The sequence below is a fragment of the Abrus precatorius genome, unplaced genomic scaffold, assembly GCF_003935025.1.
Source record: "Abrus precatorius isolate BTA unplaced genomic scaffold, Abrus_2018 Scaffold2, whole genome shotgun sequence".
NCBI classification, from domain to species: domain Eukaryota; kingdom Viridiplantae; phylum Streptophyta; class Magnoliopsida; order Fabales; family Fabaceae; genus Abrus; species Abrus precatorius.
Genome location: NW_020874362.1, coordinates 20,531,951 through 20,558,367, shown reverse-complemented (window position 1 = coordinate 20,558,367; position 26,417 = coordinate 20,531,951). Strand labels below are relative to the sequence as shown.

The 26,417-nt window shown below is 31.3% G+C and overlaps 3 protein-coding genes across 3 annotated transcripts; all 3 read right to left on the bottom strand.

The window, feature by feature from the left end:
- Window positions 1-348: 348 nt before the first annotated feature.
- Window positions 349-2,367, bottom strand: LOC113859594 (putative pentatricopeptide repeat-containing protein At3g05240). The gene has a single exon (XM_027492325.1). The coding sequence runs from the start codon at window positions 2,365-2,367 to the stop codon at window positions 349-351; it is 2,019 nt and encodes a 672-aa protein (XP_027348126.1).
- A 2,676-nt stretch (window positions 2,368-5,043) lies between these two features.
- On the bottom strand, window positions 5,044-7,620 carry LOC113858613 (pyrrolidone-carboxylate peptidase). Its single transcript, XM_027491323.1, has 5 exons — window positions 7,490-7,620; window positions 6,578-6,913; window positions 6,016-6,120; window positions 5,841-5,888; window positions 5,044-5,458 (listed from the first exon to the last, which is right to left on the bottom strand). The coding sequence occupies exons 2-5, from the start codon at window positions 6,836-6,838 to the stop codon at window positions 5,219-5,221; spliced, it is 654 nt and encodes a 217-aa protein (XP_027347124.1). The 5' UTR covers window positions 6,839-6,913; window positions 7,490-7,620; the 3' UTR covers window positions 5,044-5,218.
- A 15,212-nt stretch (window positions 7,621-22,832) lies between these two features.
- On the bottom strand, window positions 22,833-24,489 carry LOC113858662 (DNA-directed RNA polymerase subunit 10-like protein). The gene is made up of 4 exons (XM_027491385.1): window positions 24,385-24,489; window positions 24,208-24,266; window positions 22,959-23,053; window positions 22,833-22,882 (listed from the first exon to the last, which is right to left on the bottom strand). The coding sequence occupies exons 1-4, from the start codon at window positions 24,418-24,420 to the stop codon at window positions 22,857-22,859; spliced, it is 216 nt and encodes a 71-aa protein (XP_027347186.1). The 5' UTR covers window positions 24,421-24,489; the 3' UTR covers window positions 22,833-22,856.
- Window positions 24,490-26,417: the final 1,928 nt, after the last annotated feature.

Genomic DNA, 26,417 nt, shown 5'->3' with positions numbered 1-26,417 from the left:
AATCTAAGAGTCTTGTTGCATATTCCAATATATCTCAAATTGCGTAGTACAAGGCATAATACAATGTGACAAATTAAAGGGGGGAATTTTTATTTTGCTATTTTTGGAAGCCGTCAGTTAGTTATACCAAACAAGGGAACACAAATGCCGACCCTCACTTTCTTGGCATGTCCACCAAAAACACCTTGCAAAAGAAACCTTTCCCTTAGATTGTAGGATAGCCCAAATAGACAAGACCTTACCATCTCAGGAAACATCATCAGCACAGCAAAATATAGCATGATTATTAATCTTGTGTGAATAATGGGCTAGAATGCTTCCTCAATTCAGGAACTCTATTTTAATCACTCACTGTCTTATCTCAATTAAACTACGACCAATCTCCCTAGTCATCTTCCTTGCTAGAGCAACCTCTCTGATTTGCCTTGACTCATCAAATTTCCCTATTTCAGCATAAAAATTTGAAGCTTGCAACCACACTGCAGGATCATCTGGGTCTAGCTCAATTAGTACTTGTGCTGCTCTTGTTCCAACCTCTTCATTCTTATGGACCCTGCAACTTCTTAGCAAAGAGCTCCACATAGAACAGTCTCTCTTTCCTGCTGCCTGTAGCAGCAACTCTTCAGCTTCATGTAGAAGTCCTGCACGGCATAAAAGATCCACCATGCATGAATAATGCCGGCGATCCGGATGAACCCCATGAAGAGATTTCATTGAATCAAAGACTATTCTTCCTTCCTTAACTAGTCCTGTGTGGTTACACCCCGTTAATGCACATAAGAAGGTAACTTCATCTGGTTTTAGACCCTTCTCAATCATAGCTTGAAGCACTGCAATTCCTTCTTTTCCCATCCCAGTTCGGGCATATGCATTGATCATAGACGTGAAGCAAATAGCATTTGGAGAAGGAAGGGTCTCAAAAATATTATGAGAAAGTTCCACATACCCACATCTTGAATATGCATCCATAAGGGAACATGCAACTGCAGCATCTCCTTCAAGTCCAGATTTTAATGCATAACAATGCAGTAACTGAGAGCTCGTGAAGCTTGCTGAAGCAGACAAAGCCTTAATTGTGGTGGAGAATGTCACTTCATCTGGCATGAAACCTTCATCAACCATTAAACCAAATAATTCCACCACATCTTCAATGGCACCACAGTGAGACAAAGAGGTCATCAATGAGTTGTAACACTCCAAAGTTCTTTTGGGAAGGCATTCAAACACAGCCACAGAACTCTCAATGTCCCTACATTTTCCATACATATCAATCAAAGCAGATTGAACATGCACACTCCCTTCGTCAAAACCCATCTTCATAACATGACAATGCATCTGCTTCCCTAAACAAAGTTCTTCAATTCTACTGCACAAATTCAACAAACCCACCAATGAACGAACGGATGGCCTGTGCCCCCTCACTTTCATAACACTAAACAACTCCAAAGCATCAAACAACAAATTATTCTCAGCATAAACAGAAACCAACGAGTTCCATGAAATAACATCCTCAACTTTTATGTCTTCAAAACACTTCCTTGCACCAACCAAACACCCACATGCAGAGTAAAAATCCACCAAATTATTAACAACGAGAACGTTCGATTCCACCAAACCCATCTTCAAAATGCAACCTTGAAGCTTCTTCCCTTCATGCAAGAGTCTCAGATTACCACACCCCCTAAGCAAATAACAAAACGTAACTCCATTTGGCTCCACACCTTCAAAACACATCCGAGAGTAAAATCCAAGCAAATCTTCCACTTCAACACGACCCATTTCACATAATCCACGTAACATCACATTCCAAACACCCAAATTTCGTTCTGGCAACTCATCAAACAACTCCAGTGCCACCCCACTGAGCCCCACGTGCATGTAAAACCCAACAAGTGCACCACAAACGTACACGTTACGTAAAAATCCAAACTTGAGCACTCTACAATGCACCTGAACACCTTCTCTAAAAAACTCTTTATTGGTGCAAACCGCTATAATAGAAGAGAACGTGGTTGAGCTTTCTCTTATTCCAAGCAAACCCATTTCAGCATAGAGATGAAGAGCATGTTCGGGTTGTTTATAGAACCCGGAAATCATCAGGTTATAGGTGACAGTGTCACGCAGTGGCATGTTATGGAAAACTGCAAGTGCAGCGTTCAGGTTCCTGGATTTTATGAAAACATCGATTTCGCGGTTCTTCATGAGGATATAGTTGCTGGTGGCATTGTGAAGAGGAAGCGACGCGTGTGAAGGCATTGTTAGCGTAGGTGTAGGAATTGTTATGGCTCTGATAAAAGACTGTAGTTGAGGCTTTTGTTTCCACCACCATGGTTTCAGTGTTGAAACCAGAATCTTGGACTCACACATTGGAATTTTGTGGAGCTGCGCGCGCATTTTCAAGCTTGAATTAAGAACACTACTAACACTTTGTTTTCATGGGAAGAGAAAGAAGTAAAATACAAAAAGGAAAATATTGCTTGATAAATATATAAATATTTGAAATATTTGTATAGATAACAAATAAAAATGAAGTGAAAGATAAAAAGAATAATATACGGTGTTAATTAAGTTAATATTATCTATTTAAGTATAAAATATTAATTTGAGTTTAATTTGAACCTCTATTTTTTAAGTTCCACATAAGTATACCTCTTTTTTTTTTTTTTTTTTTTTTTTTTTTTGCCTAACAAGTTTAATGTGTTGGCTAAGTTGTTGGACTAACATTTTGCGTCCTCTACTTATAAGAGATTACTTTTTGTGCCCTTCTTTTTTGACATTTTGCATTTCTTTTTTATTTTTTAAAATGTTGTTTATTTTTTTCTAAAAATATTGTAATTATGTTTCTAGAAATTAAATTTTAAAAGTATAAAAATGATTTTTGGAAACTAGTAAATTATAATTATGAAATTATGTTCCCATAAGTGCATAAATTCTGAAAATGAAAAAAATTGATTTCACAATCTTAATTTCTATAAGCATGTAAATTATAATTATGAAATTATATTTTTACAAATTCAATAAAAAATAAATAGATGCTCAATTACGATGACAAAAAGGGATTAGTGAAAAATTAGATGAACGATTTCTACTAAACACAAACACAATGACTTTAAGAGGTGATTCAATAGAAATATAGAATAAAAGCTACATTTTAATGTTATTGTGAGATGATGACATTATGTACGTTGAATGATGCATAAGAAAAGAAAAATCATTGTCATATGTACTTAGAAAGTAAAAAGTGGGATGACAAAATTAAACTCCCTACTTATGATTTCAATGGTTCTAAATAGATAAACTAATTTTGGAACATGTGATTCTTTTTCTTTTTTTCTTTTTTTTTTGCATAAAATTAGTATTTTAGTCTTGCCTATTAATTTTTATTTTTTTACTTTGGTTGTCTAACTTTATTTATTTATTTTAGTTCAATCTTTTAACTCTTTTTACTTCATTTTACTCATTTAACTTTCAAATCTCAATCAAATAGATTCTTTTTTCGATACTAACGTTTAGTTACAATAATAAAATAGAATAAATAACAGTGACAATAGGGATAATAATTAAATAAAAATAAAAAATTAACGAGGTAAATATGATTATTAAAATGTTTTCATAATTGATGTTTGAAAGTTAGAAAAAAAAACAACTATGTTACATTTTAATACAATATTTGTTTATATATATATATATGTATATATATATATATATATATATATATTTTTATATAGTTATCCTGAATTCTTATTTTATTTCAAAGGTTGATATTAATCAATTTGTCAATTTTTATAAGTTTTTATTTATTCAATATATATTAAGTGAGAGATTAATACAAAATTTATACATTATGTAAAATTTGAGCATGAGAGAATTTATTTGTGCATTACTAATGCTTGGTTAAGGTTGTCATTCCAAAAATAAAAAGTACTCTTTAATCTTTTGTAAAGATTCAAGTAAAAGAAAATTTTTAGCTTAACTACGCTTTTTATATCGATATTTTTGTGAGCTGTGAATTTTAGTTTCTTTTAAAAAAAAAGTTTGTCTTAAATTTTTCTAAATTTTATATTTTCTTTATCATTGACGATTATTAAATGATACCGCAGAGAACTAATAATTGAGAGAGATAAAACCAAAAACTTACAAATATAAAGACTAAAATAAACCTAAAACCATTTGAAAGAACCAAAATGAAAGATTTGCAAAGAAATCAAAATTAAAAATATGTTTAAATAAAAAGGTTTCATGTAATATGATTAAAGGACAAAGTAAAACAATCACTATTATCTGAAAAATGACTATAGAAATAATTCCCTTGTACTTCTTTTGGGAGATTTTTTTAAATATTAAGCTAAGACACTGTTAAACGCAAGTAAATTGGCAAATTAAAAATTGTGAATTCAGCCACGTAATAGTAAATAATTAATTATATAACTTATGATCACTTGTTTTATTTATATCCATTTCATATCTATGCTATAAAAAATTTCACTTGTAAAAGAAAATCCAATATCACTTGCAAAGTTTGCAACTTGGCGAGTTGTTTCCTTTGGACACAATAAAATTTAAATAAGCTTCAAAATACATTACAACACAAAAGCAGAAAAGCAGATCATCCTTTACTGTGCTTGGAAGATAATCCCACGCATGCTCACTTTGGCACCAATCAAAACCTTTTCATGACATAGCTACCCAACTTATTCCACTTCCTTGCAATTGAAAGAAAGAAAATTACCAGCACCATGCTTTGTAAACATTGGACTAAAATTATTAAAAATTACAAAAATTATATGAATTTTACTCATAATTTAATAATTCTCACATATATTTCTATAATTTTTATAAATTTTAACTAATAATAAACTGTGTTAAAGGGTGTATTAAAGACTATGTTTCTGGCACTCTAAAACTGCTTTAACATGCATATTGGTGTGAAATTTACATAGTATTAAAATATAAGCATAACACCTAAAAATTGACATTGAAATAGATTTTTGGCAATTAAGAGCGAATCAACAGAGTTTAAGAAATATCCACGCATGAAATGCTAGAGACAACTGTATCACTCAACTTATTGAAAAACAAAAAAGGAAGAAAAACAATTTTATAGTACATCCATACTTTGCTTGATAATTTACATTGCTGTTGAGAAAGATGATTTACATGCACAACCAAATGGCAATTGAACACGGCAATTCTTGTACACATTTCAATCAATATTGCATTAACATGCAGAAGCAATGGCCTCCAAAAGAGAGGCTGTGAATCGCATCTGGGTTTCTTCATCAATTCTTGAAAATAGGGGGAAATGAACAAATAAAGACTTGTTACCCTTCTGTTCTGCAAATCGCAGGGAGTGGTAATACACATAATTGCAAACAAACCGTCCTGCATCATCTGATATCATCATATCATAAGCTCCCTTCTTCAAGGATTTCAAGATTGCACCAACAGGTAAAGAAGTCTTCAACAAACAATGAAAAAGTTAGGAAATAAAAACAAGACTTAAAAAAGGCATAGTGCATGTTATTTTACAGGCAATCAAAATACAACCCTCCATGGCATTTGGATTTCACAACATCAATCATATGCTATACACGTTAATTAAGGCTAACATAACCCAATAAAAGTGTTTGTATTTGTCTTCCTTCTATTCATTTATTCTTTCTGTCTTTCTACTCTTTCTAAGATGGCATGGAACTGAGGGAATATTTTCCTTCAATAGATTTAACTACTAGCTTTCTTTGGTTGTGAACACTTAAAAGTGATTGACAATTTTAAAAGAATTAGTCCAATAAAGTGCACTCCAACATGTAATGGACAACTTTAAAGTGATTGCAATTTACCTTTCTTGTTCGAGAAATTCCTCCATCCTCAAGAACTATTGGGACTTGCTGAGAAAGAAAATTGAAAAACAAAGAATAATAAATGAGTATAGGTCAAGCAAATCATAGGAGTGCTCTTCAAAACATAAAGGAAAAGTTTGTAGGTTTCAAAAGCATGATCATGATCAAGATTCACCTGTGGTTGCCATCCTAACTCATCTGGACAACGGAAAGTGGCTTCATTCACTGCCTGGCGCTCAATGGCAAACCTTAGAGCCCCACTATTCACCCCCAAGTGAAGCTGAAGCATTAACGCAGGAGAAGAAATTTTTTATTCAAATATCTACTGAGAATTGGTTTTCCACTGACATGAAAGAAAAAATGATTTCATAAAATAGGATCATATTTTATGGCTATAATGACAAGTTTACCTGCAACAGATAGAAAACAGATGGAGAAAAACAAAATAAAACCAAATAAGGTATTAAATGCAAAGGTGAAAGAAAATTTCTCATTCAGCTAAAGTCCTATCATGTTTGGCAGCAACTGCAGAGCATTAATGTGATGGTAGAAGCAAAACGCTGCAGATTACACGGCATTGAATGAAAAGACTCCATTCCTAAGGCCATTCACGAGTCTACCAGACACGTGGAGAAAATAGTAAATGTAAAATGCTCTTCAAGTCTATCATAATCAATAATTCAATTAAGAATTTGAAATCTAATATTACAAGAAACTAAATGGGGGAAAAAACTAACCCATGCAACATTTGCATTGCTCACAGTATCTGTGTTGGAGAAAGCAGATTCCAAGGTCTGATATAGCTGAGGAATTGCACCTTCCCCAGCCACATCAAGCACAATGCAACTCCCAAGAGTAACACCAGCAGGGAGACCTCTTTTTTCAACATAACTCTTCAGATTATTAACAATGGTCTCTGTAGGGTTTTCAGGAACTCCCTGAAACTTCTTAAATCCAGTTACATGAATAGTAATGGCCTTTGGCCCTTCAGATCCCATCTCCTCGTTCTGAATTTGGATGCAGTTCCCAATTTTCGATAAATCCTATCCACACACCTGGTTATGTTATTTCCCCTGCAAACATCAACCATAATCTGCATCAAAGAACTGTCATTTACATGATTTCACAATTAAACAGTGCCTATAATCGATGAATGCCAAAAAGCTTCAAAAGTAAAGCACAGTAGTTGATACACATGATCATATAATACAATAAAACAGGACAGAATCAACAACCAAACTCCTCAATCTTCTGCAGTGGATTCCTTAACTGCCAAATATTCAAGAAAGACAGATTTTCTTCTGCCGACTTGAATAGTCAATCACTCACATAGTCATATTTTTAGTACTCCTCAAAATATCATATATATTCAATGATTGAACTAGACAAGACACAAGCTCTTCCACAACCATAAGAAACAAAATATAAATAAAACTAATTTTCAAGGCAGTTTCAATCAAAGCATAATCATCCACTCCAAAAAGGCCAACTCCCTAAACATCTACACTTCCACTAATCCATATATAATAAGAAAACACAGAAAAGAAAAAGAACATAATTAAGAAAAGAAAATAAAATAAAAGAGACGCAAACAAATATGACCAACATAAAAAAAAAGGGTATGGTGCAACATACACAATGGAGGGTACCTGGGAATTCACGCAACCTGTCTGACAGAGAGCTTTGGCTTGATGATGACTTGTGTTTTGATTAGCTGAATATTAAAGAAAGAGAAAGAAAGAAGGATGTAACGCAAGTGTGGTTGAATAAGTTGACGTGTAAAGTAAAAATGCCACTGGGTCATCAAAATATTATGATAGTGCCACCGACGTGGGTGTGAGTGAGTAGGATAAGATGTAGGCGGAACAATGCATCATTGGACGGTTTTTGAAGTGACACAACTGCCTCAACCTTTGACTAGTTCCATAAAACGACAACCTTTGAGTTAGTATACTTCATCACATCCACATCCACATCCACATCCCCACATACCCTCCCTTCTTACCCTTTTTTTCTGTTTTCTTCATCTTTCAGCATTTAACACGTTAATAATACCAGAGACACATTGCACCAATATTAACCACAGGATTTTGGATAAACATGTATCCATCGTTTATAATTTCGCATGCTAACATCCTTTCATTATTCTCTCTCTCTCTTAAACTATGCTGGATAAAACAAGTTGAAAGCTAGCTTCTAAGTTTTGAAAGAAAGTAAAAGTTCAGAATTTATAGTTAAAAATTTATAATTATATAAGTAATTTATAAAATTAAAATGATTTGATAACTAGTTATGTAATTAGTTAATTTATTTTAAATAACTTAAAATGACATATAATATTATATTAATGTAATATTAAAATTAGTTATTATTTATTTTATTTGTTTATAATGAATTAATTAAATATTATATAAAAAATTTCTCTTCATATATATTTTAACACAAAATATTCTGTCATATATTTTTTAATATAAAATATATTTAAGGAGAAGAAATAGAAGAAAAATTTAATTTTTAAAAGTGAGACATGTATCTTAAATAATTTTTAAAAGGTTAAATTTTAAAAATTACAATATTTTAATTTATTGATTAAATAAATAAAATACAAGTTCCAATCTAAATTAGAAGCCAAATAAATGAATATAAGAAAAGCCCGTGGTGCCAAAGAAGAATTGCAGCCTTTTCGTAGACTTGAATTGTAAGCAAAAAGGAACGGTGTGGCTTAGAGAATGTTGAAGTGTGAAATTTAAAACAGAAAATGCTTATTTATTAGAATAGTGTGTCATTGATAAAAGAGCACGTCCTTGTTTTTAGCCGAAAAGGAGAGGATCTAAATCAATACCGATCGCATGAACCTTTTCTGCATTTTCGCCACCGCATCCTTATAGCCGTCGTTGCCATAGCCATAGAAAGTGGCAGTGTTATTTATAATGTAACGACCATCGTCATTTTTTTATTATCTCTGTAACATCTCACTTGACATCAAACCTTGACGAGATATGAAAGGTTAATGGTTATACACTAGTTTCGTGCCCCAAATGCTCCACTTCTACAAAATGTACTTTTTGCTTTTCTGAAGAGAATATATTTGGGATATATATCTTTTCCAATTTAGGTAGGAATATGACTCAACGGTCTATTTTTGCCTCGCTTAAATGAAGATTAGTAAAATTTGCTAAATTAACGAAAACTTTATTTTAAGAGATAAAATATTCGCTTGATAACGTGTAAATCTCACTTAAAAGAGATAAAAAAAAAAAAAAGCCTTAAAGTAATTGCTTAAGCGAAATTGCTTTCGTATAAGCACGTCTAAAAAAAACATTAAAATTAAAGCGAATTTGGGATAAAAAATAATGGATTTGAGGTCTATCATTTATTTAAGTATCCTCTAAGTCAAATAAGATTGCTGAAATCAAGTTAAAAGAATTTAATTAATGTTAAACGAGTTTAAGATAGAGTAATGATTAAAAATTCTGTCATTCACTTAAGCAAAAATTGATTTGTTTAAACAAATTTTGTTATTACTTAAAGCTAAATTAATTAAAATGCAGTGAATTAAAATTTGTTTAAGCGAATAATGTAAAAAATGTAATTATTATGCTAATGCAGACAACATGCAAAGTCAAAGTTGAAATATAAGGAAAGCATATTTTTATTAATAAAAGGAAAACACAATAGATAAATACATTCAATATGCAAAATAGGATAAGGAAAACATATTAAAGCAATTTGAAAATCTCATTGAAATATAAGGAAAGTATAGGGGTTCAAAATGAAAAATTACAATTGTAATCTATTACAAATATTTGAAATTAAAAACAAGTATTGTCCTAATTTTCAGGTATCTATAATGATTATGTCAGACACATACTACTCCTCTTGTATAGGTTGAATATGATCACTTTTATTATTTCTAGCATGATCCTCATCCTATCTTACTTCTTGACCCTATTCTCCATCTCTTTCTTTATTTCTATCAATGTTCTCCTAACCTCTCTTCTTTATTTTTACCACATGATCCTATATTAGATGGTAGGTAAGGCTATCTTCAGGCCATGATATAGTTGCTGTAAAAACTTTAGGTGTAGGTCATAGAAAAGAACAAGGTTCTCCATGATGTTTGTGCAGTGTGAACCTGTTGGAGAGAGAAGAGAGTTATGATAAAGTAACAATTTAAAAAAGATTGACCAGTAGAAAGCTTCATTGAATTGTGTGTACGTTCAATTATTTGTTGCCATTTGCTACTCTATATGAGTGAGATGTCATATGACATACAAATCCATTTGTGTCATATAAGGCATGGATGGTGATGGTGATGGTTGTGTTGATGGTGCTACAGATGAGGAGGGTTGATAAAAAGGTCCAATAGGATACTTCAATAGGTTGGTGCAGTAATTTTTCATGAAGTGGGCATTGATGAGTTTCTTCAATTTGATTGTTTGGTTGGAGTAGTTGGGAATGGTAACACCTTGAAAGCACTAAGAGGAGTGATGAGAGTTGGTTTACCTAATAGAGAAAAATAGCCTCCCTATCATAAGCCATTGTGTGCCTTTGAACTCAGGATTTTCTCTCCTTGTTCTCTTGTAGCAATGGCCATGCATTTGAATAAAATTCTTTGACAATGTCTTCATCAATTTGGTTGGAAGATTTTCCAAGAATTTTCATTTTCTTCTTATTATGTCTAGCCTAAAATCTTCACACTCTCCTTCCTCTAAGACCACCTTCTACTCATGTAGCAATTCTCTTGACTCCATTTCAAGAAATCTCTAAAACTTACCCTTATTTTTTAACTTTAATTTATCCCATTATTCATGCATAGGTTATGATTGGATTGGTGTTGGTAATAAGTTCCTTAAGTTGTTTGGAACCTTGGCCAACTTTAGGCTTTTTTCTTTTTCTTTGAGAAATATACTTTTTAGGCATCATCTTGAAATAAAATGATGCACAATTTTAGAAAAGTTAAGTTGACTAATAGGGAAAAATAGACACATTATTTCTAATATATTTGCTTAAACAAAATATACTCGCTTAAGCGAGACTAATTCGCTTAAGCAAATTATATTGGCTTAAGCGAATTAGTCTCCGTTAAGACCTTTTATTCTAGCAAAAATTTACGTAAGCAAATTCATTTCACTTAAGGGAATTTATCAACACAAACAACAGGAATGTAGTAAAGGAGACAACATGCACATATCACAATCCAAACAACATGCAATAAAGAGACAACAACAACATGTATCAAATGAAAAGACATGAAAGACATAATCTAAACAACCAAAAACTTTTATAAAGTTTTGAAATCATTTTTAAATGAAAAGAAATGACAGCAACAACAACAATAAAAAAAATAAGTTTTACAAACCAAGATCAAGCAACGATCAAGGCACTTATCTAAGTAATGCCTGAGACACATTATGTTTTATGCACATTGCACTTAATGTAAAATGGAATAAAACACCTTGGCAATGTGATAAAAGGAGGAAGTCATTTTTTAAGAGATTTGAAAAGATGCATGTATAAGTTTGATACTTCAATTGAATTTAAGGAGGCTTTGAGAAGGTTGATTATAGGAATACAATGTTCAAGAACATACTTGGATTAGTTCACTTTATTCCACAAAAGAAAAATGAACATCATGTTACCTCAAGGATGTTTTTACCCTTGGAATACAAAGTAATCAACTAAGTGAAAACTTAAATTATGATTTCAAAGCTTTTATGAAAGCTAGTGTTAACATAAAGCAATTCTTTGAATACTTTGAACAAGTTGTTGAAGACAAATATTATAACGACCTGAAGTGTGAGTATGATTCCAGCTATAAGTTAACTGATGAAACGATATTTAGCTACTCGTCATGCAAAAGATTGTCGTTAATCATCATCAAATATGCAAAGAAATGAATGCAGTACTAGGGTGTTATCCTAGGTCGTCTCCAAGAAATTTCTGGTTGGGAACATACATCGAACAAGTGTAAACGTGTATTTTAAAGCAAGTAAATTGGGGGGAGGTTTGTCAATTTCCAGATTTTAATCAAGAGCAAAGTGTAAATTTAATGAAATTCGATCAATTAAAATGAGTAATCCCTAGTCAAGCAATGAGTTCTATCATTATTCTTTCTAATGATTCAATAATCCCCTTTCTTTCCCTTGAATTAAGTTAATCTAACAAGCGAAGACTAACTTTAACATCCCAATTAAAATTAAGCATCTTAATGGGCTCCAATCTCTATCCCAAAGATTAAGCAACCTCAAGGATTAATCAAAATTAAGCAATTTTGAATTAGAATTTCGTTAGGTAAATTAGGGTTCATTAAGCAATGTTCCCTTCATGCAAATTCCATTTCATTCAGAGATTGGGGTTAATAAATTCAAGGAAAGAAAGATTTGTATTGCAATTAATCCCAAGAATTCAAGATTCATGTGCATTGACTAGGAATTACAAGAAAGTTTAGCCCTCCATATGGATGGGCTTCACAAATGAGAGAAAAAAATGCAAGAACGTAAACATCATTAATGTAAACTTAACAAAAATCAAAGGAGAAATTGGAAATTAAAACCTATAGAGGACCCTTGGCTGTCACCCAAGACTCCAATGTCGTAAGCAATTATCCCAATTTGGCAAAGGAAAAATGTGTAAAGTGTCAAAAAGTCCCGTACCCTAATTCCTAAAATCTATTTATAGTGGATGACATGTCACCAAAGTGTCCACTTTTGCCTTTGAAAGTGTCCACTTTGGGCCTTAAAAGTGTCCACGCGCAGAATGCAAGGAATGCCGCTTCTCTGGAGTTGCTACTATTTGTGCTGAAAGTAGCTACTTTGGATGGGCGTAGCTACTATGAGAGCCTATAGTAACCACGCGCAGGAGGGCTTCAAAATCAGCGTCCAGGAGCTTCTGGAGTTGCCACTTTTGGTCTTCAAAGTAGCTACTTTGGATGCGCGTAGCTACTATGAGAGCCCATAGTAACCACGCGCATCATGCTTCAAAATTGGCGTTCCTGGAGCTTCTGGAGTTGCCACTTTTAGGCTTGAAAGTGGCTACTTTGGAACCTTTAATGCCCATGCTTGCTGTAGTTGCCACTTTTACTCCTCAAAGTAGCTACTTTGGGGGCAACTTTCATCTAAGGACCAAGATTTCTCAAATTTGACTTGGGCATTCTGCAAAATCATCAAGATAATTAAAATTGCAATCTATATCTATGTAATTAAATGCAAATTAACCAAAAATTAATAAACCTATGATATTTATTCAAAATGTGATTTCTATATTATTTTCACTATCTAAGTCCATTTTTTCTATCAAGAAGCATAAAAAAAGGCAAGTAAAAATATAATAAAAATTGGATTCATCATTAACCATGTTACAATATGAATTGTTCCTAATACTAATACAAATAGCTAAGATTTACATGTATATAATATTTAACTTATTCCAACAAGAGTTTGCTCAATTCTTGGCTTATTGCATATCACAAAAGATTGAAAATCTTTCTTTAATTGAATAAGTCATTATTAAAGTCAACTAACAAATATCATGGATAATTACATTTAATCTTTCTTTAACTACTATATATTGTACTTGTACTAAATTTAAAACATTTGACATACTCTGTTCTCATGCTTTGAAAGTGTTTGAAACTAATGATGTAAAGGTTGTCCTTGAGAAATACATACTTAAGAGATGAACACCACGAGGCAATTGTGGGATTATTCACAATGTAAAAAGAAAAGAGGTGGAAGGAGATCTTAAACGTAGTACCACATGTTAATACTGTCACCTAGAATGTAAAATGATTAGGTTTACACAAAGATTTATACTGGTTCACTCTCTAAACCACTAAAGGCTACATTTAGTCTCCAAATCACTTTGAGATTTTCTTCCACTATAATTTCATACAACGAATGTTCTTAAAAAAACCTTTAAGAAAGTCATCCAACATGCAAAGATCCTCAGTTTGCACAAAACTGTTGGTGTCTCAAACACGATCTTCACTCATATCACACGCAGTTCACTTTTGTTTTTTTTTATAGTTATTAATTATGAAAGTAAAACTAAAGGTTATATTTTATAAACAAAAAGTACAGACTTTATATAGACTAGTTTTTTTCAACTGTCTAACAAATAACTATTTAACTACCAACAAAATTTTAACTAATTACAATATTCTCTCTTAGTTAAAATTCTCAGGAGAAATCAATCCTAACTTGTCTTTCATTTCCTTGAACTTGGTACTCTTCAAAGGCTTGGTTAGTATGCCTGCTAGTTGCTCCTCAGACCTACAGAACTAAAGTTTAAGCTTTTATTTGCTTACTTGATCTCTCAAGAAATGAAACTTTGTTTCTATATGTTTATTCTTCTTATGTGCAACTGCATGCTTTGCTAAATCAATAACTGATATGTTATCAACCAGTAATCTCATAGGTCTAGTTAATTCAGATTTAGCTCTTTCATCACAGCCTCAAGCCAAGCTGATTCACATACTGCAATAGCTGCAAAGATATATTCTGCCTCATATGTCGACAAAGTAACAACTTATTTCTTTGAGCACCAAAAAATTGGTGCTGACTCAAATTTAAAAATATATCCTGATGTGCTTTTTCTATCATTTTTGTCTCCACACCAATTTTGAGTCATTATAACCATAGACCTCTCTTTCTGTATTCTTCTTACTGTGAGGATAAAAAATTCCCAAATTCATAGTACCCTTCAAGTACCTTAGAATTTTCTTTGCTGCTTGAAAATGAAAAGTCCTAGGTTCCCTCATAAATCTATTTATCAACCCAACACTATATGCAATACCTGGTTTGGTATTACATAGATATCTTAGTGACCCCATAATATGCTTGTACGGAGTAGGATTCATTGTTTCTTCATTTCCTTCTATTTGAAGACAAATTCCAAACTCAATAGAAGTAATAGCTAAATTGCAGTCACTCATAATGAACCTTTTCAAAATATCCTCAGCATATTTCTTCTAGTGGATGGACATTCCTTTGCTTGTCTTGACAAATTCAATGCTTAGGAAGTACGATAGCTCTCCTAAATTTGTTATTTTAAATTCCTGCATAATGTTTTTCTTAAACTCAACTATATCATTCAGATTGATTCCAGTTATTAAGAGGTCATCTACATAGAGACAAATGATCAATAAATTGCTTTTATGATTTCTGATATAAATGTCATGCTTAGTAGTGCATTTACTGAATTTCTGTTGAATAAAAAAATCATCAATCTTCAAATTCCAAGCTCTTGGAGATTGTTTAAGGCCATATAGAGCCTTCTTCAATTTATAGACTTTTCTTTCTTGTCTGCTTACTACATATCCTAGTGGTTGTGTTGTGTAAACTTCTTGCAGAGGACCATTAAGGAATGTTGACTTCACATCAAGCTGATAAATTGGCCAATCTTTATGGCTTGCCACAGTTACAATCAATCTCACAGTGTCAAGCCTTGCTATTAGAGCAAAAACTTTATTGTAGTCTTGACCATACTTCTGTAAATATCCTATTGCAACAAATTTGTCCTCATATCTAGACACCTCTCCATTTGGCTTCATTTTTGTTTTAAAAACTCACATCACATCAATTGGCTTCTTTTTTCTTTTTATTTTTTGTAAATCAACCAATTCCTAGGTCTTATTCTTTGCAATTGACTTTAATTCTTCTTCCATGGCATTTCTCTAATGAACACTTTGAGATGCTTCCTCCTGACTTACTGGTTCTGATTCAGCAAACAAAGCAAAATGCACTAGTTCTCCATCTACATTGATTGTTGTATTAGAATAAACTTTATAGTCTCTGAGTGAATGAGGTGCATGTTTTGTCCTTTGAGACCTTCTTTGCTGGTGGTCAAATGATTCAATAGTATACTGAATATCATTTGGATCCTCAAAGTGCATAAGAAAATTTCTATTAGATGTTGTAATAGACCAATCTCATCTATGTGATTCATTAATGAAGACATCTCTACTAATGTGAACCATCTTACTTCTAGGATTATAAAGCTTATAAGCACTTATTGGATGGTAGCCAATAAAAACCATTGATTATGTTTTGTCATCCTACTTCTTCCTAAGTTGTTCAGGCACATGTTTAAAGCACAGTGAGCCAAAAATTCTAAAGTGGCTCACTCTTGGCTTCTGACCTGACCATGCTTCATTAAAAGTACATCCAGTTAACTTCTTTGTAGAACTTCTATTTAGAATGTACACAACAGTAGACATTGTCTTTCCCTATAAATAATTTGGCATTTTTTTTTCCTTTGATCATGCTTCTGGCTATATTTAGAATACTTCTATTTCTCCTTTCTACAACACCGTTGTATTGTGGTGTATAGGGTGCAGTAACTTCATGAACTATTCTCTCTTCATCACAGAACTCTTGAAACTCATTAGAGTTGTACTCTCCACCTCCATCGATCTTTAGAATCTTCAGAACTTTACCACTTTGTTTCTCACTCAGCAGCTTAAACTTCTTAAAATTGTCAAACACTTCACTTTTCTGTTTGATGAAATAGATGCAGATCCTTCGAGTAAATTCATCAACAAAAGAGACAAAATACTTATTGTCTCCTAAAGATTGTACCTCAAATGGTCCACATACTTTAGAATAAACCACTTCTAGTTTCTCTTTTGATCTGTTAGGCATCTCAAATTTAAAAGAGTTTCTAGGTTGCTTAGCTTCCCAACATTCAGAATATAATCGGTTTGGAATATCAATATCAGGTAGACCATGTACCATCTCTTTGGTTTTCAGATCACTTAGACTTCTAAAATTCAAATGACCATATCTATTATGTCACATCCAACTCTTATCATTAACCACAATTGTTAAACACTTTTGTTCACCAATTTGAAGTTCAATCTTAAAAGTCCTATTTCTAGACAGAATTGACTTCAGAATTGGCTTATCTATTGGATCATATAGCTTCATGTGATTATCCTCCATATGCATAGAAAACTCCTTTTCAAGTAATTGTCCTATGTTGAGTAGATTATTCTTCATGTTGGGAACATCCAGAACATCCTTTCTTTGAATCACCACCTTGCCCATGCCTTCAGCATTCACAGAGCTGTTATCTGCAAACTTGATTATACTCTTCATCTTATCATCCATAGAAACAAACCATTCTCTGCACCCTGTCATATGATTCAAGCACCTTTTGTCCAAGTACCACAGATTTACACTCTCTTTATTAGAAGTAGTTGTTGACATGAATAATAAAGTTCCAACAGCAGGATCTTCATCATGTGCCAATTGAGCCTCATCATAATTTCTTGGTACCTTTTTTCCTTTACATTCTTTAGCAAAATGACCAAACTTTTGACAATTGTAACACTGAATTTTCTTTCTATCAAACTTGTTTCTTTCTTCCTTGTTGGGTGCAACATTCTTTGTTGAATCTTCAGAATTCTGTTGTGATTTGGATGCAGAATTCAATTCCCGATCATCTTGATTCTTTCTTTTCTTCTAGTTTCCTTTATCTTTTCTATTTTTACTTGAAGTTCCTTTTGATGTTTGAGCCTACAAAGCCTGACTTGGTGCCTTTTGTGAGTTTCTCTCATTGAGTTTGATTTCATGCGCTTCAAGAATCCCCTGCAATTCATCAACCTTCATATTATCAGCTCTTGCTCCTTGCTCAATTACAACAACTATATAATCAACCCTTGAATTCAATGTCCTCGAGATCTTATAAAAAACAGTTTCATCTTCTATTTTATCATCATACTTCTTCATTTGATTTGTGAGTGTCAAAATTTGAGTAAAATACTCAGCCACACTTTCTTGCTCATTCATCTGCAATAGCTCATACTGTCTCTTCAAGTTCTGCAACTTTACTTTCTTCAATTTATCAGCACCTTCATAGGATTTTGCAAGAATATCTCATGCTTCCTTTGCAGTATTCACCCCTAATATCCTTTCCAAGATATCTACATCAACACTTTGATGAATGATGAACAAAGCCTTCCCATCTTTTTTGTTGACTTCTTGAAAAGCTTACTACTGTTTATCTGTTGCAACATCATTAGGATCTTTAATTCCCAGTCTTGGCGATGTCAGTCACATCTTGAAAGCGAAAAATAGCCTTCATCTAAACACACCATCGATCATAGTTCTTCCCATTAAGAATAGGAAGAGAAGTTGGTAGGTTTCCAGTTGTTGCTGCCATATTCAAATTCTCCAAAGACTTTCAGTCTCCAAGATCAAGAACAACCAGCTCTGGATACCAAATGTTGTTGTCTTAAATATGATCTTCACTCAGATCACACGCAGTTCACTTTTGTTTTTTTTACAATTATTGATTACGAGAGTAAAACTGAAGGTTATATTCATAAGAAAAAAGTACAAACTTTATATAGATTAGTTTTTTTCAACTGTCTAACAAACAACTATTTAACTACCAACAGAATTTTAACTAATTACAACAAAAATTCTCCAAAAATCCACGATTCAAGGAAAACTAGAAAAACTCTTCAAGAATCGTTACTTGATGTCACCCAACATGCAAAGATACCTTACTTTGCACAACCTTCTCTAAGAATCCACAATTCAAGGAGAACCAAAAAGATTTTCTACTCTCTTAAGATCTCTTGATAAGAATTAAGAAGAACTATTACAATCAAGAATTATGAATCTTAATTATAACAAAAATCCTAGCATGAATTTAAAATTGAATCTCAAATATTTGAATAAAGCTTTCTCATGATCTCTAAAATATGAATTATGAATATTAAATTCAATGGTTCCAATTAGTTAAATTTGAATCTTACAGTTGATAATTGAATGATAATCAATTATCACGTGCCTTTATCTTTTAGGACATAAAAAAAAATCAACCATTTGTTAATTTGATTAATATGATTGGTAATCGATTATCATGTATTTTTGACTTTTAAGACATAAAACATATTCACTTGGTAACCAATTACTAGAAATTGGTAATAGATTACCATGTTTTTTTGAGACACGAAAGCCACATGATAACTGACAATTGTTTTCAAAATAAATTACAATGGATTATCTAATTTAGTAATTAATTACTATCCAATTTTTGTTTCATAAAACCTTTAACAAATTTTAGTGGTTATGAATTATCAATAAATTACCAATCCATTATGATGATACTTTAGAAAAATTAATACATCATGTTTTAATATCTAAGAAAACTTAACGAGCTTTAATATTTCAAGAAACTCTTAGGTATATATTTATGAAACTAAAATATGAATTTTTCTTACCTTCTTTTTAAAAAAAAAACTTTCTTTTCAAATTTATCAATTTCTTTTCAAAATTTTAGAAAGCTTTAAACAAATTAGAGAGTTCGCAAATGCATACATAATTTGCTAATAATTATAAGGTTAAACCTAAGGATGTCTTTTTACATAAACGATTAAAAAGTTAGGTTGAACTATAAAAAAAAAAAAAGAATAGAATAGAACTCTAATTTTAGGTAAATCATTGTCTTAAAGTACTTTTTTATAATGATTTTTAATCAATAAATAAATGAATTTTAACTTGCTTATTATAAACATATAATAATTTTTAAGTAAATATATTTTAGGAATATTAACCAATGTTATGTCATCCATTTGAAGTACATTGTACAATACTTTCCATGTTATGATCCCTTCACAGATTAGTCAATCAATTCATTTTTACTACTTTGTTGATAGTAAAATTGTTTAATTTAAATTTATATCAATAAAATTCTCTTATATTTTTCTCATCTATGGTTGTTCGTGATTTCTCTTCTTTTTTTGTAGGGACAACTTGACGATACCAATGGTTCAATCTTTGATCAAAATTGATTATGCAACCATTAAAACTTCTTTTGTTTCTTTGTTAAAAAATATATATTTATCAAGTCATTTTCTATGTAAAATGTAAGTTAAATCACTATGTCATCAAATGTATTTGGCCAAACCTTACACGTTGTCTATATTTGCATAATAATCAAGAATTTTGCATTATTCGCTTAAGTGAATCCATTTTTTCTTAAGCGAATAACAAAATTTTCAACCAATGATCTATATCCCAAACTCACTTAACATTAATTTAATTTATTTAACCTAACTTAAGCGGATCTCATTTTGCTTGAGTGAATATGAGATCGCTTAAGTGTGAATGAAGCAAAAAAAACTCTATTCAAGTCTCAAATCCATTGTTCTCTATGCCAAATTGCTTAAGTTTAATTATTTTTGTTGGATGTACTTACTTGAAAGCAATTTCACTTAAGCAACACAATGTTTGCTTCTTTTGTCTCACTTAGGCGAGGTTCCCACAAATGAATGTTTTCTCGCTTGAATAGAATTTTTTTACTTCAATAAATTTTACTATTTTTTACTCGAGTGAGACAAATTTTACTTAAACAAAAATGAATTGGAAGTTCTTGTTAACATAAAAACTACCATATATAAAATTTTAATTGTATTTTAAAAAAGATAAAAAGCAAAAATGATAATAAAAATATTATTAATTAGCTTTTAAAAGTAAAACACTTTCTCCGTCACACCGAAAATGTATCAAGACTCATGTTGTTTTTTGAATATTTTGTATTAAATAATTTAAAAATATATTTTAAAAAATAAAGTTACACAAAAAGATGTTATACTAAATTTTAAGTTTTTTATTACATCAAAACTTTAACATTATTATGAAAATATTTTTTATACAAGCTATTTATTATTTTTCCTTGTCCAAACAAACAAAAAAGATTTTCTCTATTTGTTTCACTTATTTATATTTATCCAAATAATAGATATAAAAACCATTTTTTATCTCCTATTTTATCCTCTAATTCACCTTTTCATCCGAACCAAGCCTAACTCATCTTCAAAATATAAAAAATAACTAAAACCAAGAACAAAGAAAGTGCAAGAGTTTGCCTAAATTAAAAGAAAAATTTTGGATCAAAATAAATAAATATGTTTAACGCATAAACCAAACAATCTAATGCAAAAAAAAAAAAAAACCGAAAATAAGATAACTTGATGTTTAAAAGTATGTTTGATTATTGTTTTAAAAATAGTTTTCTGTTTTTAAAAATTAAATTCAATACAAATTTGTTTTGAATTTTATTTTTAATAACAGAACTGTTTTTAAAAAGAAAAACAAACACCCTAAGTTTCTTGTATTTTAAAATTATATAGTATAACGTACTTTAATCATCTTGTGAAACTAGCCAATATAGTTGATTTGGGCGCATGATAAAATCTATACAAAATAAAATTTATTGATAAATTCATTATCATGCGTTAATAACCTCTTTTAAAACATGATAATATAATAAGAACATTAGCATTATAAAATCTTTACAAATGCAAAATACTAAGTTGTTTGTTATCATAACCTTTTAAATGTCTTTTTCTTATAACTTTTTCCCGAGGTGACAACATAATTTGATATTGTATAAAGCCTATATTATTCTAAAGCCATAAGCCACTCTTTGTATGAAACTTAGAACGTCTACGGCCTTCAGAAGCGAAAGCAAACAAACACTATACATCTAAATCACAATAGTAACCTTACATGTTTTCTTCATTCTCTTAATTTCTTTTAAACGTAGAATTAAAAAAAAATAAAAATCACAGTCACATAAATTGAGTTTTGGTGGAAAAACTAATGACTGAAGAAGTGATAAAAGACATGTTAGTTGCATACAGAAGTCTTGTTTTATGTAATACTACTAAAGGAATATGATAATGATTGCAACATGCGTGTAACCTGTCCTTCCATTCGACACACGACTTCATGATACAAAAACACACTTCCGTGCAATATAACAGTAGTGTTAACCACTAAAAACAACAGGTACTGAGAATTCATGAAAAGGCAATCACAGTCAGCCAAGGTAGAACACCCTATATGACAATGGCGAGCATTTGTACCAAAACAAACATTTGTTTACGCCTCCTAGATAACCAACCACGCCCAAGAATCACGTATCTGTACTCGTTCAAGTTTTAGGTAACTATGTTTTTTCTTATCATATTAAAAATAGGAAATAAAGTATCATAACCTGTGCTTGCATATTATTTACATCAGCAATACTAACTTGAGGCAGTGAATAAATCAGTTAGCAGATGTTTGTGTAATCAAGCAGACACAATCAACATGCCCGGCACAGCCAGTGTAATGCGCTGCACCAAGAGAACATCGCTAGACTGTGTCATCAGAAGTACCTGCTTTATTCATCACTTTATAAACTGCCCCATGTATATACTAGGCATAGAAAACCTCGCACCCAAAATAATAATAATAATAAAAATAATAATAATTGGTATGGTCAACATAATTTGGAAAACCAACATAAAAAAATCTGACAATTCCAAAAAAAACAAGTTGACAAGGAAGATCTCAGATGAGTAAGGGAAACATCAAATCCAGCATAAAAAACCACCTTCAGCAATAAGCTGGGCAGTTATTAGAACAGGATCTGCAATAGGATTCTCTTCATCACCCTCCTTGCACAGTTTTTCAATATCAAAACTAAAAACAAACTGTAAAAAAAAAGGAAAAAGAAAACAAGAAAATTCAAGTGAAAGTAACTAATAATGTTGTGAAATATAGTATATAGTACTATAAACACTTTCATGAGGTCATAAGATTCAATCAAGATTCTTCAACATTGCAATCACAACCTAGAAGAGGCAGAGAAAGATGGCAACAACCTCTTCTTTATATGGCTTCAAATGCACAGAACAAGTCAGGTCAGTCCCATAACCCGACAGTAGAAGCACCAGGGCTTTAGCAAAGGCAGAAGGATGATACAATTTTGAATTTTCATAAAAGATCAAAATTAGCACAGAATAAGTTGGGTTGGCCCATAACTTGACAGTAAATTATAAAAGATTCTTACACGTGCCACTTCAAATAGTTTCAGTATCATTTGTAAGTTGTACAAAGCACTGATTTTAAAGTAACAAACGCAAGCTATCATAGTCAATTCTCAGTAACTAGATACAAACACATGTGATCAGTGCAATGAAAGTCTTTATCATCAACAAATCCATAAGACTTCTTAACTGGGATCAGACTTGTCCAAAGCTGCAACCAAAGATAATATTAGTGCAAAGTGCAAACTGAAAACAAGAAAACATATTACAGAGGCGGCAGAAATTACTGTTGTAATTCAGAAGCTTCTCAATGAGGTCAACATGGGTCATAAGCATGCGCCTGCAGCAATAACGAACCAACCCCAAAGCATCCAGTGCATCTCTGCATCCCATTATTATATGTAAATACTTTAATATGAAAACCCTATCTAGAAACTAAAATGCTACCAAAGATCCAGTATTAATAATATAATGCTAATGCAGGCTAACATTCATTCAAGGAATGCAGTTAGAGAACAAGGGAAAGCAAGTATTGTATCAGTATGTGATATATTTCTTTTCAAAAATTTTTTCCAAATACCAATCAAACTATCCTCAAAAAAAAAAAAAAATCATTTTTTTAACCTTAATTATCATTTCAAGATAACTTTTGAAATCTGAATAGACCAAACATGTTTCCGCACTAACTTGTTTTCCCTCCATGTCTGAACTGAGTGGTTATAGAAAAATCAACGATTCAAGGAGAAAAATCAATCTCAACAACAATACCTGTTACACAAAGTTCATTTAAGATATAAACTGTTTGAACCAAAAGAAGAATTGATTTTAGTGGAAGTGATAATTTATCACTACCGCGTTACACGCTTCGGTTTCTGTGAAAGTCAGTTTACAGCCGTTCCACAACACATTCCAAAATCAATTGCAAGCATCCAACGATGAAGCTAACAAGCTAATAAACATTAAACACCAAATGATAATATGTACTCACAACCACCGATCAGAGACTAATTGTGCTAAACCCAGGTAACATGGCCGACCTGACCGTATCACACCAAATACAATTTGGTATAAAAACACAAGATGTTCCAAAAAAGAGAAGTACCATAATATAAATATGAAAATAAAACACGTTTACTAAAACCCCTCCGCAAGTAAAACAAGGTCTTTGCACACCTCTCACACAGACCACAGGAACTCATTCCAAGCACATATAACATTGCCACAAAATTGATAACACTTAACCAGATACATAAACAATAAAAACCCCCATTAAATTAATCCGCCTCAGCAACCCCAATAGACCACACTCAATTTCAGCAGTCAAAAGTTAGCCAGTAAGAATCAATAGCGGTTATGCTAAAAGTCCCAATTAAAAAAAACACAGAAGTTGGAACTATAAAATAGACGACTTAGCCCAATACAAGAAAATATAAATGAAACTTCTGCATAATTCCCATTTTCTGAAAATAATAATAATAATAATAATACGACAAAGAAATTGGACAAAAATAAAATTTTGAGAATTGACATACAGACCCTTCAGGGTAATCGGCTTGGAGAAGGTCGAGATAGGTATCCCATTTGTTTCCAATGACCTAAAAGGAAGAAATAAGAGAAAAAAAAACCACCAATTAGAGAAAACCCTAAACCCTGCGTCTCCTGTGCTCAACATTGAAGTTTAAAGGAAGTGAAAAGAAGTAGAAATAGAGTTACCTTCCCACATGTGAAGCAACGAACGGGAATAATCATCTTCTCCTGTGCTCAACTCTGGCTTCTTTTCTAGCCCTTTGTCTGCTCCGAATGAGCGGCGCTGTTACAGGGGTTTTATTTATACAGAGGAGGGAAAAAAATATAAATAAAATATATTTAATAAGCTTTGTATTAGTTTTGGAGAATAATGGACCCAGTTGTGGACGCAGGCCTAAGCAATTTCAAGCCCAAAATAATTCTTCAACAAAAACATAACAACTTTAATGGCCTAACTTTCTTTATAGACCAAAATACAAAGGCTCAACCTTTTGTTTATATATAAAAAATGTATTTAGTGAGATTTAATTAAATTTTTTAATATAATAAAAATATATTGAAAGAGAGAAAGTCTTAAATAATAATACTTAAATTTTTAATTTAAATTAACCAAAATTAACACACTCCTTAACATAACACTTGTATTCATGAATAATTAATAATAACATCAATAAATATTATTATGATACAAAATTTTATAAAATATTGAAAGAATATGACATAAACTAAAACATTTTTCATTAAATAAAATACAAAACCAAAGTAAAAAAAAAAAGTGGTCTTAATAAGTATAAATTCAAACTTAAATTGATCATTAATATAATTTAAGTACTGAGTTATGGGTCATCGATTGAACTAGTGAGTCATTAGTTAATAAATAATATATATTAAAAATAGCATATGTTTTAGTGAAATAAACTAGGTTCAATGGTTATGTATGGTACTTTTTTTATAATTAGGTGTGGAGGTTTGATTCTTGGTGCTAGCTATAGGAACAACAGTGCCAACAAAAAAGGTTTAAAGATTTCACTCGTCAGTTTAATGAAAGATGGCTGGGTTATCGATTTTGGTTTGAATTACCAATTTTATTGAGTTATGTTATTTAGGGGTGTTTGTGGTGTGGTTCTCACTAATACATCAAATGACAAATTCTACCAAGCAGACAACTTACTACAAATTAGGTCTCCAAATTGAATATTACATAATTTATATTCAAATTCAAAAACATAAACAGACTGTCATAAATTAGTATTTAATGCATCTCAAAATTTATATAGTAAAGTGTTGGATGTTTACACAAATACGTTGCACATAAATTCAGAAAATAGTCAAAATACTATGTTTGTTTCCCTTTTTAAAAAAAGAATTAACTTCTTCGTTTTGTCTCCAATATCCATAGCTAATAGCAGCAACAAGTTCACCTGATAATAATATAGAAATTCATTCAACTTCAAGTCTATATATATTGTAACTATCACAACTAGGCTATCATAAATAGAAAATTTTCAAAACAATAAACAACCATATATTAAAATGCAACATAACATGAAAACAAAATAATAAAAGTAAAAAAATTAGTTAGAATTGCAGTTATGATAATTCCATGATTTCCTATTTAATAATTAAGAAATAAAGTAAGTAACAAAATAACTACATATTGAATTTAGCGTTAGAAAAATTTGAATAATTTCAAATATTTATACTTGATTTGAGGGTTTTTTTTTTTTTTTACATAAATACAACTTTTTCAATGCAAAATTATGCATGGGTCCATAAAATATTGTTTTAAGCAAATGTCCTAAAATTGGTACTCCAAAGTCGATTGAAAATAGTTTCTAAACATTGCATATCTCGATCAAAGTCAATTATCGTTTTGGTCATGAGAAGTCTATTAAAGTCAACTTTCGCACTTTATTGAAATCGATTAAAATCAACTTTCCTGCTCCAAAAGAGTCGATTAAACTCAACTTTCACTGCTCATTTTTTGGTGCAAAGAAGTCAATTATAGTTGACTTGCAGCGTAAAGGAAAAACTATTAAAATCGACTTTAATGTAAATCTGGACACGATTATAATCAACTACTTTATACACACTAAACTAGAGAGAGAGATCAGAGAAAAATAAAGACAACGGAAGAAGATGGATAATGATCTATATCGGCTTAATTTTATTAGTCATATTGCAAGCAAGGAAGCTATTAATACAGGTAAATTAATTTT

Coding starts and splice junctions, on each gene's coding strand:
- LOC113859594 (XM_027492325.1), bottom strand. CDS start 2,367: ATGTGTGAGTCCAAGATTCTGGTTTCAACACTGAAACCATGGTGGTGG.
- LOC113858613 (XM_027491323.1), bottom strand. CDS start 6,838: ATGGGATCTGAAGGGCCAAAGGCCATTACTATTCATGTAACTGGATTT. Junction 6,121..6,577: donor GCAATGCAAATGTTGCATGG/GTTAGTTTTTTC, acceptor TTAATGCTTCAG/CTTCACTTGGGGGTGAATAG. Junction 5,889..6,015: donor AGTTAGGATGGCAACCACAG/GTGAATCTTGAT, acceptor TTTCTTTCTCAG/CAAGTCCCAATAGTTCTTGA.
- LOC113858662 (XM_027491385.1), bottom strand. CDS start 24,420: ATGATTATTCCCGTTCGTTGCTTCACATGTGGGAAG. Junction 24,267..24,384: donor GTTGCTTCACATGTGGGAAG/GTAACTCTATTT, acceptor TCTTCCTTTTAG/GTCATTGGAAACAAATGGGA. Junction 22,883..22,958: donor GAAGCTTCTGAATTACAACA/GTAATTTCTGCC, acceptor CTTTGGTTGCAG/CTTTGGACAAGTCTGATCCC.